This window comes from Apteryx rowi, unplaced genomic scaffold, assembly GCF_003343035.1.
Source record: "Apteryx rowi isolate R43461 unplaced genomic scaffold, aptRow1 scaffold_585, whole genome shotgun sequence".
Lineage (NCBI taxonomy): Eukaryota > Metazoa > Chordata > Aves > Apterygiformes > Apterygidae > Apteryx > Apteryx rowi.
Window position 1 is genome coordinate 132,308 of NW_020450855.1, and position 16,888 is coordinate 149,195.

General features: G+C 38.1%; 1 protein-coding gene across 4 annotated transcripts in view; it reads right to left on the minus strand.

Moving 5' to 3' along the window:
- Positions 1–4,484: 4,484 nt before the first annotated feature.
- COLEC11 (collectin subfamily member 11) overlaps positions 4,485–16,888 on the minus strand; it is a 47,463-nt gene continuing 35,059 nt past the window's right edge. For 2 of the 4 annotated variants that reach the window (XM_026082602.1, XM_026082601.1), the window contains 4 exons: positions 10,042–10,113; positions 9,274–9,327; positions 7,706–7,801; positions 4,485–7,550 (listed from right to left, as the gene is read on the minus strand). In XM_026082602.1, the coding sequence (XP_025938387.1) occupies positions 7,141–7,550; positions 7,706–7,801; positions 9,274–9,327; positions 10,042–10,113 (632 nt within the window). In that variant the 3' untranslated portion in view covers positions 4,485–7,140. The remainder of the gene's footprint in view (positions 7,551–7,705; positions 7,802–9,273; positions 9,328–10,041; positions 10,114–16,888) is intronic. The other 2 variants (XM_026082603.1, XM_026082604.1) reach the window with 2 other exon arrangements.

The following is a 16,888-nucleotide window of genomic DNA, read 5'->3' on the forward strand; positions in this document are numbered from 1 at the left end:
AAAACTTTTTTTCAAAGAATCCATTTTAAATAGCTTATGATTAAAAACAACTGTACAAGCAAATCAATATCCAAGATGATACAATATGGAACATATAATAAAAATTTAGAATACAATTCCCTTGTGGGTCTGAATAGATGGAAAAGGAAGAGACGCTTTAAGAAGAAAACCGAGGATATTGTAGGCACCTCTGTCCCAAAGAGTAAGTAGAAAAGAGATGTTATCACTAAGGGTTAGTCACAAAGTCAACATAGCAGCATTTCTATGCATATGCATACATGTTGCATATGCAACATATGCATTTATGCTTTTGCAATGCAAGGCTGAGAGATCCAGGATTTTTTTTCCTGTTTCTGAAAGGTAAGACATAATCACAAAATCAACACGCTAAAGGAATTGCCTACATCAAGGTCAATAACAAACTTTTCTGCTTATTCAGTTGTGGATATTTAGAAGAGACTTCATCTAAATAAGGCACAAGTTACTACATTATATTTTTTTATTTAGAGAAGAGAAGGGATGCTGGTGGAGCAGCAGTGAATGGGATTAAATAAAATCAAACAAGCTGATACATAAATAGGCAAGGTACTTTGTAATAAGAAGGTTAGTATTTTGCATTTTCATATCTTCTTTCATCTCAGGGTGTACTACAAACACAGTGAAGTGAATGTATTGCTCCGTTTCCCTCTTCCAAAACGGTTCTCTGTCCTTACCATTCCAACTGTATTAAAAAATGAAGCAAGAACAAAGCTGGATTTGTGGCTCTTGTGATACGTAAAAAACCTTTTCTTCACTAGATGGCACCCGTCTACTCCTGTGAATCAGTGTTCAGTGTGGCAAAAAACAAAAGCTTCGTTTTCAGAGAATAATATAAAATTATTCTTTATGTTGAATGCTTTTACTGCTTCTTTACCCTGTGCATTATACTCCTTGTGTAGTTTTAAGGGTGAAGTATCACATTACCACAAACATCTACTTCAACCTATTCAAGTTCAATATTTGTGTCACAGCTGATTATAGCCCAGAAATTTGCATGAGACATATATCCATTACATCAAATCAGACTTTGAATCACAGTGGTCAGAATAAACTACACACATGAAAATAATTCTCTCTTGCTTTCTCTCTGAAATAAGCATAAATCTAGAATTTATATACTGTGCCAAATCCTCAGCAGGTATAAATTGATTTAGTGTCACTGAAGTTGATTGATGCCAGGTGAAGATCTGCACCTGCAATTTAGATGCTGGCCTGCAGAGCACAGCTTGGCTTGTTTTCTTTTTCTTAACTCCAAGGCATGATAATTGAACTCATTTGAGCATGCTTCTCACTTCTTCATCAAAATTCCCATTTGTGTATTGGTATCAGACTTAAAATCAGTGCACAACTCTTTGTCATAAAACAAAATGATCTTTTCACAAAGTAGAGAAGCAAGCTGACTGAAGACATCAGAGTTGGGAAATCAGTTATTCAGTACATCAGTAGCTGCACTGAATATCGTGGTAACTCCGATACAAGCAGAAGCTCAGTTCCATCGTTTCATATCTAGTTGCCTCATACCACCACTAGATGATAGTATGGTAACACACGTATTGCTCAGCTGCACGCCAGGCCTTCCCTTTCTGAATTCTTGGCAGTATTCACATTTTCATATGTAAAGAACATACAGAAAGGCATCAATGCTACATAGCTAGCCTTTGAATAGAAACGTTTAATTATATCCCCCTATTAATGAATAGTGGATGCTATTATTTGGCCATGTACCCAAACTGGGCTTTATTTAGACACAGACACGATGCTAAATTGGTCTCCTCCCTCTCTTTTTGTAGACGCCCATCCAGAGCTGCAGTGAGACATTTCATCACAAAGGGCAGGATAATTTTGTTTCCCTCTGAAGAAGCCCACGAATGGCTCGAGGTAACATTTGCACTCCACCTCAGGGTCATCCCGCTCGCTGTTAGTTCTGCCCATCTGCTTTTTGCTTCTTCCACCCTTTCCATTTCACGCTCTCCCTCTTGAGAAGGTTGCCTTCCTTCCTCATCCAATTGAAAAGCTCCCGTCTAGAAGGAGACATGCATCCAGAAAAACACCTTGAGCACACAACTATCATTCCCTCCACAAACCCTTTCTCTCCCAATTCACGTAGCTTGTTCTCTCCGAACACAGCAAAATTAAAAACAAACTGTTCTTTCTCTCAGCTCTTCTGTAAATAGTCAAAATCCGATGCTACACATTTTTTCCCCCCCTAAGTAAATCTTAAGAATCTGGTTTCTCTTTACCCGCACTGATAAGATCAGTTCTCCTGCTGGTCAGCTGGGTTGCCTCTCCCCAACCAGGGAAATGCTCCTCAGGAATGGGCAGGAGGCTTGCTCCAGTCCTGTGCAACACCTTTCACCTCAGGTGGTTTCAGAGACACACGTGCGTTTCCATCTCCCTGAGCAGAAAAAAATCTCTTGGTTCATAACCTGTGGCAGACAGGTTGTGTGGCATGGATTTATGGGCACCACAAGGTAAGCCAAAAATTGAAAACCAGAACCCCAGTTAAGAGACATTGACTTTTTGCACAAATTCATGCACATATATGCACAGCTAAGTGAACAGCAGGATGCTTGAAAATAAAGGCTTAAGAGGAGATTGTCCAAAAAGTGTTAAGGGATAGATTTATGTATAATCTAAGGTTGGGTTGTTGGCTAATTCCCGTAGCATAGGATTTAATTCAGCCACCAGTACTACAAGGCACCGAACTTCCCGTCAAAACTAGAGCTGGATTTAGATCTGGCGGAAACCTGGTATTTCTATTTTTCCGGAAATTTTGCTACTTTGACATCTTTATGTCAAAGATCCAATTTTATCCAATTCAGGATAAAAATATATTTTTAAGATTTTCATATTTAAAATACTCATATTAGTTTTCTATTATTTAATAATTGGATATTTAATAGTGCATAAACTGATAGTTATATGGCATAATTGTTAAATGAGTCATTTTTGTAATCAGTGAGAATTTCTACTTAATGTTGATTAAAATATCAACATTATTATTGCTTTGTATTCAGAATATTTGCATTTTTATTCCTTTGTATTCCAAGTATCTCCTGTTTATAGTGTCATAGCAGTCCCAAAAGGAGAAACTGATTCAAGTGCCAAATTCTTTCATTCTTGCAAACAAGAGAACTCTCAGAAAGATAACTTGTTTCAATTGGAAAAAAAAAACATAAAGTAAAAATTTCAAGCATTATATTGAATGCTATTACTTACATGGTGTGAGATACACTAAGAATAATACAAAAATCAAAACCCTTTATAGGTCAAAATGAAGTTTCAGAACTCAGAAATGAAATTCTGAAACATTCCCAAAGGAAACACCTTGGAAAATGTCCACTTCAGAATTCTTTGCCCATTGTGAACCTTCACCACTTTTGAAACTACAAAATTGTTTTAATTCATCTTATCATCTTGTTTCATTTTTCATGAAAAACTGTAACCAAAAAATCCAACCAGCTGCTTTTTTTAATGCATATTTGAACTAGTATTTCCTGAGCTTATGTAAAAAGAAGCACTCCATTTTCTTGGAGTATGTATCAATAACTTGCTCTATATTGATAGATGTATCAATAACAGTGTTCTATATCCAACATATATAGACTAATTTTTACAGTCCTGTTTTGTGACTTAAGACAGCTCAAAACTCACAGCCAGGGTGAAGTTCTGCTGCTGACCTCCAACCTGCCTTGAAAATGTATTTTCAGGGATAACCATGTCAGCCATCGAGAGCAGCAAGGGGTGGCGAGCCAGGAGCCAAGGGCGACACACAGCCACGGGGATGCAATGCAGTGGGGTCCACGTCAGGGCGTGAGATGGCAACTGGGCGGAYGCAGGCGGTGGCCCCCCAGCCACCCCGCAGGGACATGGCCGGGCTCCTCCCAACGAGGGAGCTCCCCTCGGGCTCAGCCGGCTCAGCTCCTGCCTGCGCCTGTGCGTTGGGCCCTCGCATCGGTAAAATAACGCAACAGCCTTAGCGCCTAAACATGCAGATTATAGCATGTTGACTGAAATATGTATTTTATGTGAAGAAGTCAGTCAAGAGCCTGAACAGGCGACTGTATAAAAACCTGTTATGCTTGCCTTCTTAAAATGCACCAACATGCCCATTAATTAAGAATAAAATAAATAAGGATTACGGGTAAATATGTATTGGGAAAAATCATCCATATATACACAAAAAGTAAAACATATAACATTAGTCTGGGAAACCTGTCAGTACGAACTTACCAGACAGAAATGTTCGAAAGTCTTCCACAGAGGCACACAAAATGAATAATGACATAACAATACAGGTTTCGATGCACATGGAAAATACCTCAAATAAAATAAAACTAACTTACTACTTGATTTTCTCCTAAAATGGTAGCTCTTTGCTCCCAACATTTATTAAAATAAGCAACCAAGACTCATTTGCTCCAACTTGCAAGATAGCAGCAGAACCAAATTCCACTGGAAAGCAATGGAAATCTTACCACGCACTTCAGCAGGCTTTGCCCAGCCTGCATATAATATTGATTTCTGCCTCCAGCAAGGGTCTGCCTATGTTGGTCAGCAACTGGAGGGTGAAAGAAATGGTCAAGGGTTCATTTGCTTCCGATCCCTCTGACATTTCTTGCCCAGTCCCTCGCAGAGGTTGGTATCAGATGAGCAGTCTTTGCTCCTTGCAGCACAGCTACAGACATTACCCGCAGGCCTTGTTCCCCCTACCCAAATGGTGAAATAAGGACCATGGCAACCAAGTACATAAAGGGCTCTGACAATACAGCTAACTTCTTTTCTATCTCATATTTCCAGAGCTGCAAAAATATATCCTGGAGAACATAAAAGCTGGGGGAAGGAAGTGTTTTTTCCATTGCCTTTATTTTTCATCATAAATTTTAATAGAAATTCAGACTGCTTAAAAGCTGTACACATCAAGGCAATCTTTATAAATGTGGTGTGACTTCCATACAGCTAAAATAGGAGCATTTGGTATCTAAAAAAGCTTCCCACCTCCTTAAAAGGAATCTGAAAAGGTCTCTTTTCATGTTTCTGGGGAAATCAACCTATCATATCAGAGACTTCCAAAAACTGGGTGAAAAATAAACAGTTAACAACTTAGGCACATACATACTGAGGGAGCTCCAGACATCTGGAACTCAAGTTTGGACAATTTTAATATACCTACAATAATTTGACAAAAGTATATTGGAGATTAAAAGGGTTTCTGAGGATTTCCATAGCAGGTAGGCAGGCAGGAAACAACCATGATATATGAATTGCTCCACGGGAACAGTCAGCCCCCTCAAATTCTCAAAAGAGTCTTTGAATATTAGCATAGAACCATATCCACATTATTTAATAGATATCAATATACAATTTGAAGAAAGCCTTACATACAGAAATCATACCCACCCTTATAAGAAAAAAGGTAAGGCAATCTATGGACCATCCATTTCTTACAGTGGTTGCTCTAGTGCTGGGCTGATATTCAAATTTATAGGAATGTGCTACTGATCTTCAAAATTAAGAGTAAACATATACATACTGGGTTCAAATTCACAGAGTAAATATATCAAGCAAAACAGTTTGCATTCTTAAGTATATAATAATAGTGTCATGTCAAATATTGTCAGGCTCTGTGGATATGAACAAAATTGTATGATCATTGATTATTCATATACCATGACACTATAGAGTAGATAGAAGTTGGTCTTGCCTTGCTAAAGGGAAACATCTGGAAGCACATGCCAGATCCACTCTGGATATTGTAGATATACCTTCTATACTGATCATACACATATTTGATTGCTATTTTATACAAAGCATTGTTCCTCAGTAAAGATCATCTTAAAACACTGTGCAGAGTATTCCTGAAAACCACAGTCAGTCAGGGATTTTGAGGTCATCTTTCTATGCCTAACATCAGGATAAAATGACCTGCAACCGGCTCTTAGAAAGCTCCAAAGTAATCCATCATTTCCTTTGTGAAATTATGGGTATTTTTAAACATATATCACATTTTCAATTACATGCAATTGTAAATTGGGTACATAAATAATTTGTGCAGAATGACTTATTGCTGCTATATACATGAACTGGAATGATATTTGAAAACTGTTGCTGCTTTTTAGGGGGTCAGCACTGAAATCTGACTAAAGGTGGAAGCTGTTTTTCTGCCAAAAAGAACAATTGGCTAAACCAATTTTGTGACATTCGTGGTCTATTTATGAAGAAACTTAAACTGTGGAGGATTGGTATTTGTTTCTTTGTTTTTCGCACTAAGATCATCTTATGCAAATGTGAAACGTTTACTTTAAGGAATTATCTGGGGCCTTAAATAGTTCATGTACTGAATCATTCTCAACTAAAGAATGCAGAAGACAAAACCTTACTTTTACCTTTAGCAAACCCCAAAACATCCATTTGGTGTGGATCCCTCTTTCAGTACTGAAATACAATAACTTAGTCCTCCCCCAGCCCTAAAACTCATTTAGTTCACTGAAGGGCCTCCTTGTGATATTATCTATGAACAGTTTAATAAGGAAACGTTACAAAATTGGCAATACTCCTCATTAGTCGTTTGCTTTGGCTATGTTTCAAAAAAAAGTTGTAATACCTTCACATCCAAAAAACTTACAGTAATATTTGTACTAATTAACTGGAGTATACAAAATATTTGCCTCCTGACTGAATTATCCCTGTAGCACTACAAGCAATTAACATTTATAACTACAAATTTCGCTAAGATAAAAGAATATCAAGAATCTACTTCTTCAGAAATATCATTCTAACAACTAAAGACCAAATTCTGCCTTTCCTCACAGTCATGCAATCAAATCTGTTAACTGTCATGAGGGCAGAATTTAGCCCCAAGCCTCATTTTTATCTAAATACATATATTTTCCTAAAGAAAAACAAGCCATGCCTTACTTATCATTGCTCTTCCCTTCTGAAGGGTAAATATTGATATTTGAAATACCTAAACTGTATTTACAGCTGTACAACACTGACGTCACATACTTGTAAAATATCACTCGTACTCTATAAACATGGGGTAACTTATACAATCTGCTTAAAAAAACTTTTCTTAAAATAAAGAAAAAGCAGACAAGCTTACACATTTTCTTTGTCAAATTCACAAACAAAATACATTGTAATATGACATGCCACATCATTCCAGCCTCCAGACGCCACCATCTCCACGCAGTCCTCCTCGTCATAGGCGTTATTGGGCTCCCCGCTGCGCCATTTGTTGAAGGTCTGCATGGGGGATCGGTCAGAGTAGACAAAATTTCCCTCTTTCTCTAGGTCGTTAATGCCTATGAAAACTCGGGTGAGCCCTGCTTGATTGATGTAGGAGGCGATGAGGCTGTTGGCGTTCTCATCCTTGGGCATGCTCAGCATTCCTCCTCTTCCGTGGCAGTAGAGCTGGGCTTCCAAGTATCTCTTCTCCTCCTTCACCAGCAGGTATATCTTATTATCTGTCTCACGCACACCAGCAACAGCTGCGGGGGAGGGCAGTGCTGAAAAGTGAGCACTCGCATTTCTATAAACCAACTTACTGTACACCCCAAAATAGCTTCACAAATTAGACGTGAAATGGTGATACTCTCTACGAGCAATCTCACCAGTCAAATGGACAACAAGAAAGGAGAATATTTATGAAAAATTAACCTACCATTTTTTATGAATTTTAATTCCGTCATCAGCTGGGTCACTTGGATATCCATTTCACCAATAGCCTTCCTTAGCTGGCTACACTCACAGGGGATGCCTGCAAAATGATACAAATACACCAGAATCAATAAGGTATGTAATTCCAATAATTATCTAAATAGCTTTATGAAAAGGCCTGGCCTGGCTGCCCTGAAAGAGACACCTTCCATCCAAACAATGGGTGAGAACCTGTGGCCTCTGCTGCCCTGTACCATCATATGATTCTCACAGGTGTTTGGACCTAACCAGAACAGCTCATTTCACTTTTCATTAAGCTTCAGCCCTGCATGATTCATGTTAAATCAAACATGGAGAGATATCCCCTGCAAAAAAAAAAAAAAAAGATTTTTTTAACTAAAAACATTTCTCAAAATTTTGCATTTAGGAAAAAATTCTTCTCTTTAGTCTTCTCCAAAGAGCCTTTTTTGTGCAGCAAAAATCTACAAAGCATATTGTTCATCTGTTCCTCACAAGTAATCTAACACAGCAGATCAAAAAGGCAAATGTTCCAATCATATAATGCACATAATTAGCTGCAAAATGTAGTTCTGCTCTTTTCAGAATGTTGAATTTACTGTAGTTCTCCTGATAAAAGAAGACAATAGAAAACTATGTATTATCTCAAATTGATATTGGTTTGAAAAAGATAATCTGAATGAGAATACTAAAAGGATAATTGTTACTTCTAGGAGCCCAAGTTTCAAAACTAGGATCAATTACAGTTTCCAGTTCTGCATGTAATTATTCAAATCTGCATTTGACTCATGATAAAACTCTTTGGGGGGACTTTTAGTGCACCAGGTCTGAGAGTTTATAAAGGCACAAAGAGTTAGATGCCCAGTCCCCATCTCTTTCCCTGAATAAGCATCAAAGGAAAAAAATCACAATATTCTTTGAAACCTGAATTAAGGTCATTTTCTTCTCCAGGTGAAAATATGTCTTCCTAACCTACCAGGAAGGAACAAACTGGGCTTTTGCCATCAGCCTGTCACTTTTGTAAGTATTAAGCTTGAAGCCTATTGCCCAGGTCTACTGGCTTGCAGGGCTCTTTCATGAAAGGCAAAATAAAAGCCTTTATTTACAGCTTAAACTTAGGCCAGACTTCCACCTTTTCCTCTGGAGGATCTAAATCCTGCTCCTACGAGGATAATCCGCAGAGGGGCAGGGCCTTCCCTCACCCGCTCCTTTGTGTTGGCTGGAAGCCAGAGTGGGATATGCAGAGATGTCTTTTTGTTCCATGATGAATGATACAAATGGTTGTATTTCGGCTCTTACTACGCTTCCAAAGTGATCAGACCTCTGAGGAGCTCTGAGACATTGTTTTGAAAAATATATTACAGGTCCAGCAACTTCTGCAGCTTCAATATTTTTTCTTAAGTAATTTGAAGACTGTACAGCAAATAAATCAGGAATAGCTACACAAATATTGAATTGTCATGATTTCCCTCAGTGTTTTAAAAGACATATGTATTTTTGGTGATGCATGAACCTTTTAAAATTCTTCACATAGACAAACTTGCCAAGGCTTACCTGGGTCACCATTAGGACCCGGTGGTCCTATATCACCATTATCCCCTTTTTCACCTAAAAACATGAAAAGGAATAGAACTTTAAGGCAGCTTTTTTGGTTAACAGTTATTGTAGTATCTATTTAGTTCGTCTCTAGTAACATTCAAAGTGGAAAGTAGAAATAGGCCTAAGTGAAAAAAAAGGTTTTTCTGTCTTAGTTGGTCCACAATCCAGGCAAGCCCAAGCTATGAAACTCAAATACAAAGAATATGCATCAGACTCATCTAGGTTCATTCCGTTTTTTATATTTGTGAACTTCATAGAACTAATAACTTCAGATGATGTAGAGAGAAAAGGGCTGGATATACTATTTTGCAGCCTAAATCTGATTTCATAATCCAGATGCTTAAGTAAATACTGGCCCAAATGATTTAACTAAAGTCATGTAGGAAGCCTGTGGGGAAGGCAAGTTTAGAATTCAAGTCTTACGGCTCTTAAAACTATATCAAAATACAGTGCACCCTCCTATCCTGTCTGCACTCGCATGCTAGTGCACAAAGTTCTTCATTTAGCCCCAAATCAAGATTCTCAGCTCTTGCTGTCAGAGCAAAAGGGAACTCACTGAGAGAGCCTAATCATCTGCTTGACTGCAATGTGAGAAACTCGCTATTGTGATAACCTCTGAGACTATTTAACCATTTTTTCAGGCCACTAGACTTTTCTTGAAGATAAATAATCACAGATTTTTCATCTGAGACACAAATGGAGAAAGGATTGAACTAAGCATACCTTTTGAACCAATGGGACCAATTTTTCCATGTCGTCCCACGCTGCCTTTCTGTCCTTTGTCCCCCATTTCTCCTATACATAACAAAAAGACAAAAGGTAAGAAGGTAGTCTTCTGATTCATTCAGATTCCAGCACCTTTGCAAGTTCAGTTTTTACAATGAGCAAAAGCATGCTATATCCCCAATATTTGTTGAACTCCAGGGGTCCAGCTCATTCCTTGTCAAGGTCTGATGTGTAACAACCTATGTACTGATTTAATCTTTGCAAAGCAATTGATTTTAATGAGGCATGCAGGTGTAAATGAAAACAGATCTTGGCTGAGAGCCACTGGAAAAGGTTTTGCAAAGTACTGTCAGCCAGTGATGCCAGAATTATGTTGAAAATGAGGAGAGATTCCATTAGAACATGTAGATTGATGGACTAAATCTGTTACGGAGTTGGAAAGACCTAAAGAATCCAAGAACAATTGACAGTTTCACCTAATAAAGTAGCTCCACTGTAACTGAAGTCTGAATTTGGGTATTGTGGCTTATTTATACAATGTAAACACAGTGGAAGCAGTCTTACACTCTAAACATTAGAAGATTACACTAATGAGAAATGAAAATGAATTAAAAACTTATATGTATGCAAACTCACATGTTCATACAAACACACACAAAGTCTGAGTCAAAACAGGAATGTTGAATGGTACTAATTTTAAAGACAATTCTGTGAAATACTTCAAAGTGCAGTTGTAGCAAAGGAGCCCCTTGAAAATCATATTCCTCAATCCTGTTTTTACAAATAAAAGATAACTATCCAGCTCCCATGGTGAATAGAAATTGTCAACAAATCTACATGAGACAGGCACTGACACCTATCAGTCTTTGTCCATGATGTATTCCCAGAAATCTAATGCAAGACACTTGGATTTGCTTACTCTGTCTGACTTTGACCCCTTTTCTATCAACCGTACTTTCCTGTGCCAGGTAAAGTGAATATTGCAATGGCTTCAGGGCAAACAGAATTTGCACTGGAGCAGGCAGGTTCTTTGTCATCACCCTCTTCGCAAACCAGGCTGAAGCATGGTGTTCATTGTTACTAATAAAATGTTTGCCACAGTCCAAGTTTTGAAGCTATTGATCTGAGCTCCTCCAGAGCTCAAATAAAAAACACAGGTAAAACATGCCTGTTATGTCATGCAGCTCTTCTGGATGGTGTTTCTCAAACATTATGAAAAAAAATTATCTTACTGCTGTGAATGCCGTGAGTAGCACTTTAGCCTCTAATAGCAAAGTCTCATCCTACCTTGTATCTGCAATGCTCGCGTACAAGTTTAGGGGATCAGCAGTTGACAGAAATAAATAAGCACTGGCCATTTAATAGGTGAGTACAGCAGGCTTACACATTACTCAGACTTTTGGCTTAAACCAGGCCATTTATAGTCAATAAGCTCTACATAGTCCAAGCTTCTCTCAGGTCCAACTAACTCTTTATACAGAAAATTATCTATAAATGATATTTGGTTCTGGCATTGCTTTAGAAAGGATTACCTGCTTTGTTTTAAGTAGACTTTCTGAGACCTATGGAAGGAGACCTTACATTTCATTACACTCACTATGCAGCGTGGCAGAGTTTGCCTAATTGTGTGGCTAACTATGGCCCTGAGGAGTTTCAGGAAATAATATCAYAGCTCCATATATGTTGGCCATACTCTTTCCTGGGTGCAGCACCTGAGTAAATCAAAGCCTAGTGCCTCCTGAGACTCCCATCCTGCAGAAACCCAAGACTGAGACTGCTCTGAGAAATATTGGTGCAGTTTATTCAATGATTGTCTCACCCAAGATTATTTCGTTGCTCAAAGACATGTCTGTTACACACTGTTCAGCTATATAAGAAATTTATGAGGCAAGTTCAGCGGAAAATCTACTATAGGGATCAAACATTTAAACCTGTGTAAATTGTCATAGCTCAGGCCCAGTTATGGATCTGTGACAACTAAAGCAGGACGTGGGATTCACTGTGGGATTCGCATACTTCCTGTATATATTTTTAAAAGATGGATAATTTTTTGACTGATTTAATTATTATCCTTAACTTATAAGTGTAATTAATGGCATATTTCAGGACATAAACTGATTATTACCAGGCTAAGCGGACATGTCCTCTGTGTTACTCCAAGAAGTTTCACACAACTATCAGTTGATGGCATGGTCAAGAAAAGATCATTTCCTCTGAACGGCCAGAAGGCAAATGTGTATGGTTTGTTGGTCTAACTCATTACTGGCAAGTCCAATGTTCAAAGAATTTCCTTTGTTTCCAGCAAGAATCAGATTTAGTCACTACTGGACATGCACTCAATTAAGAAATTTTACCAGCAATCAAAAATATTTTTCTCTTATTCTGTATATCCCTACTGGAAGAACAGAAAGAATCCATTCAATCAGCTGAAGAAGTTTTTTTCTGGAATATAGCTTCACTTACAGAATAGATTCCTGGTTTGCTTTAGAGACTCAATCCATGGGGCTGTGCAAGTTATAAAAGTACTGATGCTGCTATCAGATATTCATCCAATATAGATAGCATATTAAGGATGTATTTTCCTGAAAGTCTCCAAAAATATTAGCTTGCAATGACTTTATTGAGTTGTTCTGAAAGTGACCTTTCTCACTTTGGATGCTGTTGGATTTGGATTACAATAGCAGATTATATCAGATATTTGTTTGCTGTTCCATACTAACTCTTTTCAGGCAGCTATATCTGAAATTAAACAGACACATATATAGCGAATAAATGAAATATAATATATAAATGGGACTTCACTTTCTTTCATGTAAACACTGGCCAGAAGAGGACTACTTTTCAGTAATAGCCAGTAAAAGCTATGTGATCTGCTCAGAAGTAAAAGTGTGAGATCTCAAGCAATGAAGACTTTAATATATGTCTCCTGCGCTCATTTAAAGAACTGTTTGGATTTGGTTTTCTCCGACAGTGACTAATCCCTGCTTCTGCTCCAGGGGCTTGCTTATTCTGCTTGTTCTGCAGAAAAAATCACAGGATTTCAAGAGAGACTCATCTGCCTTGAGGATTTTCAAAAGGTTGAATACCTTTTGTGAAGCTCTTTTTAGTGGCCCTATGCTTGCCAAAAATGCAGTCTAAAAAGTCATAATGAAATCAGGAAGCGACAGTTGAAAAGAAATGAGGACAGTGAAAGAAATTAAGTCCCAATAGACCAAGTGTAGGAAATTTAACTGAAAGTGAATGGAGAATATGAAGCTAGTCATCTGTCATCTCTCAGATGAAGATGATATACGTTGGAACCAATTATAGAAGACTTAAAGGATTTTGGAAGGAACTAAAAATCTAAGTGACCTTTTTGGTGGTCCTTTCAGGCTCACAAACAAAAGAAGAAAGAAAATACCAGATATGAATGGCGGACTGCATAACCAGTGGAAAGATGAGGGCTTTGGCTGTGTGGAATACTGTAAATGGGGTTATTCATACAGCATGACCCATCTTTTCAGACCGGATTAATTGGAACAGACAAGAAGGTAAGAAGAGGAGAAGGGCCAAAAAGACAAATCCAGCAGAAACTCAAATTCACCATGTAACTGACAGATTGAACTGAGTGTGTCAAGGAGAAGAAGAGAACTGTTGTTTACATCCAAAACTTATGAGATTTAAGAAAAATCAAATGAAAGTTCCTATTTATGAGGTGGAATTTGACATAGTGGACATCACAGAGACCTACCTAACAACATAAGTAGAGGTGCACCAAACAAGACCGAAAGTCTGTCAAGTCCAATGCCATCAGCATTGCCACAGCAATCAACAGAGGATATTTAGAAAAAGAATGTAAGATACAGTCCAAGCTTAGAGCATCGTTCCCCAATATATCTCCTTAGTCTTGCAGTAATCAGCTTTCCCAATGGAAATATTTAACCTGAGAATAAACCTGAGAATAAACAGTATTTTAAAAGGATATAATGATGTTATGGTATGGTAGTACTTTATACTCAAGAAACTTGAGTATATATATATAGAGAGAGTATATATCTTTTAGAACTATTGACAACTGGAAGTCGAAAAATTATGAATAAACCAGCAGACTATGGTACTACTTTACACTAAATAAATCTGAATTATGCACACCACTGAAGGTTGGTGATTGTCTAGGGAACAGTGATTACAACCCAATTACATCTTTTATGAACAAACAGTGGATAATTCCAGGTGGTATTTTATGTAGTTGGGATAGATTCATTTCACCCAGCACTAGCCACCTGAAAGTTAGGTGTTTAGTCTAAGCTATTTATTTAAGCTCCCTTGGTAGGCAATGCAGAAATAAACACCTCTCAGCAGTGATTCATCCCACTCATGTTAGACAGGTATCTTAATGACAAAGTGAAATTTTAAAAGCTTTGTATAACAAATAGAAAAGAAGAAATGATTATGAATCCGTACTGACTAGAAATCAGAAAGGCTAGAAAATTTGTAGGGGAAGCTAAAGACATTAAGAAAAAATCAGATCTAGTAAGGTAGAGGAAAAGTTTAAAGGATTTTAAAGTACATTCAAAACAGAATAAGTGGCAATAGTATGGTCCATTCCTACCTGGGGTTTTTACATTCAAATGCACACATACACAAATAACTGCACTTATAAAATATATATCTTTCCAGGATTATGTTAAGAACACACTACCCAGCTTGTTCAGACCAGTGGTCCCTCTAACCCAGTACCCTGATTCCCACAGTGACAGCAGGAGCTACTATTAGGGAGAGCACGCAACCCTAGGCACTGTCTACAGCCCATATTGGTGCATTTTCCCAGCAAGGCACCATCATTGGATTAGGGATCCTAGTGAGGGGCGCATTCCTGCACATCCCCTTTAATATCTGATTATGTTCGTGGTGTCTAATCAGTTTTTGACCCTAGTGATAGTTTCTGCTTCCATATCTCTATTAAAATCAATCTCCTGTCAGTTTTCAGTGAGTGCCTCCTAGTTCTCCTGCGGCGTCTGGTGAACACCAGGACACCTGACTGACTGCTTTTGTGATTCTGTAAACCTCGACTGTGTCCTCCTCAGCCTCTTCTGTCCAACAGGAAGAGTCCCAGGCTGTTTAGCCCCTCCTTATGAGGCAGCTGCTCCATCTTCTCCATGTTTCTGGTGCCTCTCCCTAACTTTCTTTGCCCTTCTTGAGACACAGAAGCCAGAACCACACTCATTCCTGGAGATGTACACATGCCAGGTTTTTACAGAGCAGCAAAATCAGCTGCAACAATCAGCTTTCTCTCTTGTTCTTGATACCTTTTCTACTAAATGTCAGTGTTGTGTTGGCTTTTTGGCTGCAGCTAATGATTTCAAAGTAGTTCCTGAGTTGTGAGTACCAGTTCTGATTTTTGGCATCATGTTGGTATAGATTAAATTAAGTATCCCTAAAGTCCCCATGCCCCACATTTATTTACACCAAAGCCACCTGCCATCTTCTTGCCCACTCAGTTTTGTGCATGTCTTTTCAAGATCCTATTGTATTCAAGTGGAAATGAAGATAGTTTTGAATCAGATATCCACTCTGTGAATCCACGACTACCAATGTCAGGACTTTTACATGGAATCCTGCCTGCAGCACTCCTTAGTGAGCAATAAATTCACGTAAAAGTTGCCTCAGAAATGTAAAGGATTGATTGATTACATATTAATGAGCAATCAGTAATACTAAAATATAAATTGAGGTATTATTATCTCTCTTTAGAATTTGATTATACAAATGGATGAACACTCTGGCTCCAAACCAGGTATATTAATGAGACTTTTCTCATACTTAGAGGCTATGTCTATACTAGTAAACTAAAATGCCTGGGACTGTTCCCTGGCACTGGRAAGTAGGTGCCCAAGAATGTTACACTATCGTCTTAGTCTTCAAACCAGGATAGTCCCTTGCAAGCTGCTCATTGTATTAGCTCCCAAAATGTGCCCAAGAGTTGCATGGGAAAGTGTTAGCTGGCACAAGCCAAAACCGTGCCAGAGATTGTGCTAACAGTGTCATGGTACAGACAATTGAGTTCCGTGACACTGTTTAACATACTACTAAAAAAGGAGAATGATGTGCAAAGGCTGAAATTAAAGCATTAAAATAATGTATTTTCGAATGTTTAAGGCTAAAAGTAAATCAATATGTCTTAAACACTTTTTTTAAGTGCTGTTCCTTTGATAATGCATTCCAACATTGTTCACTCTCTATTTTGATTGCCATAACCAGAATCCATGTTACTCTGGGAATATTCACAATATTATATTGTTACTGAAATATGTGTGAGGAGTTTGTATTCATGGAAGATTCAGCCTCACAGATAAGATCATGACTCAGTCAAAAAACTGAGATCACTCCCAGCATGGGACTGTACAGCAACCAGTACAAATGGGGACAGCTAGGCCTGCTATACCTCCCACCCCAAAACCTGCACTGCAGTACAGGTGTCATTCATCCATATCAACCATTTTAATTGATCCAGTGCTCTATGCTTTACATAAAGCCAACACATAGTTTTATATTCTGCTGACATGCTATGCATCATAATTGACCTATACAATTAATTAAATCAATGACGAAAGTAAGTGGAATTTAACCTTAATCAGTGCCCAAAGACATCAGGATGTCTGAGGTCACCCTGAAACATTAGGATGTTCAGAACCAGATTTATTTCAGGTAAGTATGAAAGTCTGAATGTTTATTAGGTTCTAAACTACCAAAATCTGAAAATATCATGAGGAAGGGATATGCTAAAAACATTTTCAGCTCTTTCTCACCTTGAGATGTTTCTTTCAGGTCAAATATACCATGAGAAAACCATTTCTTATGTATG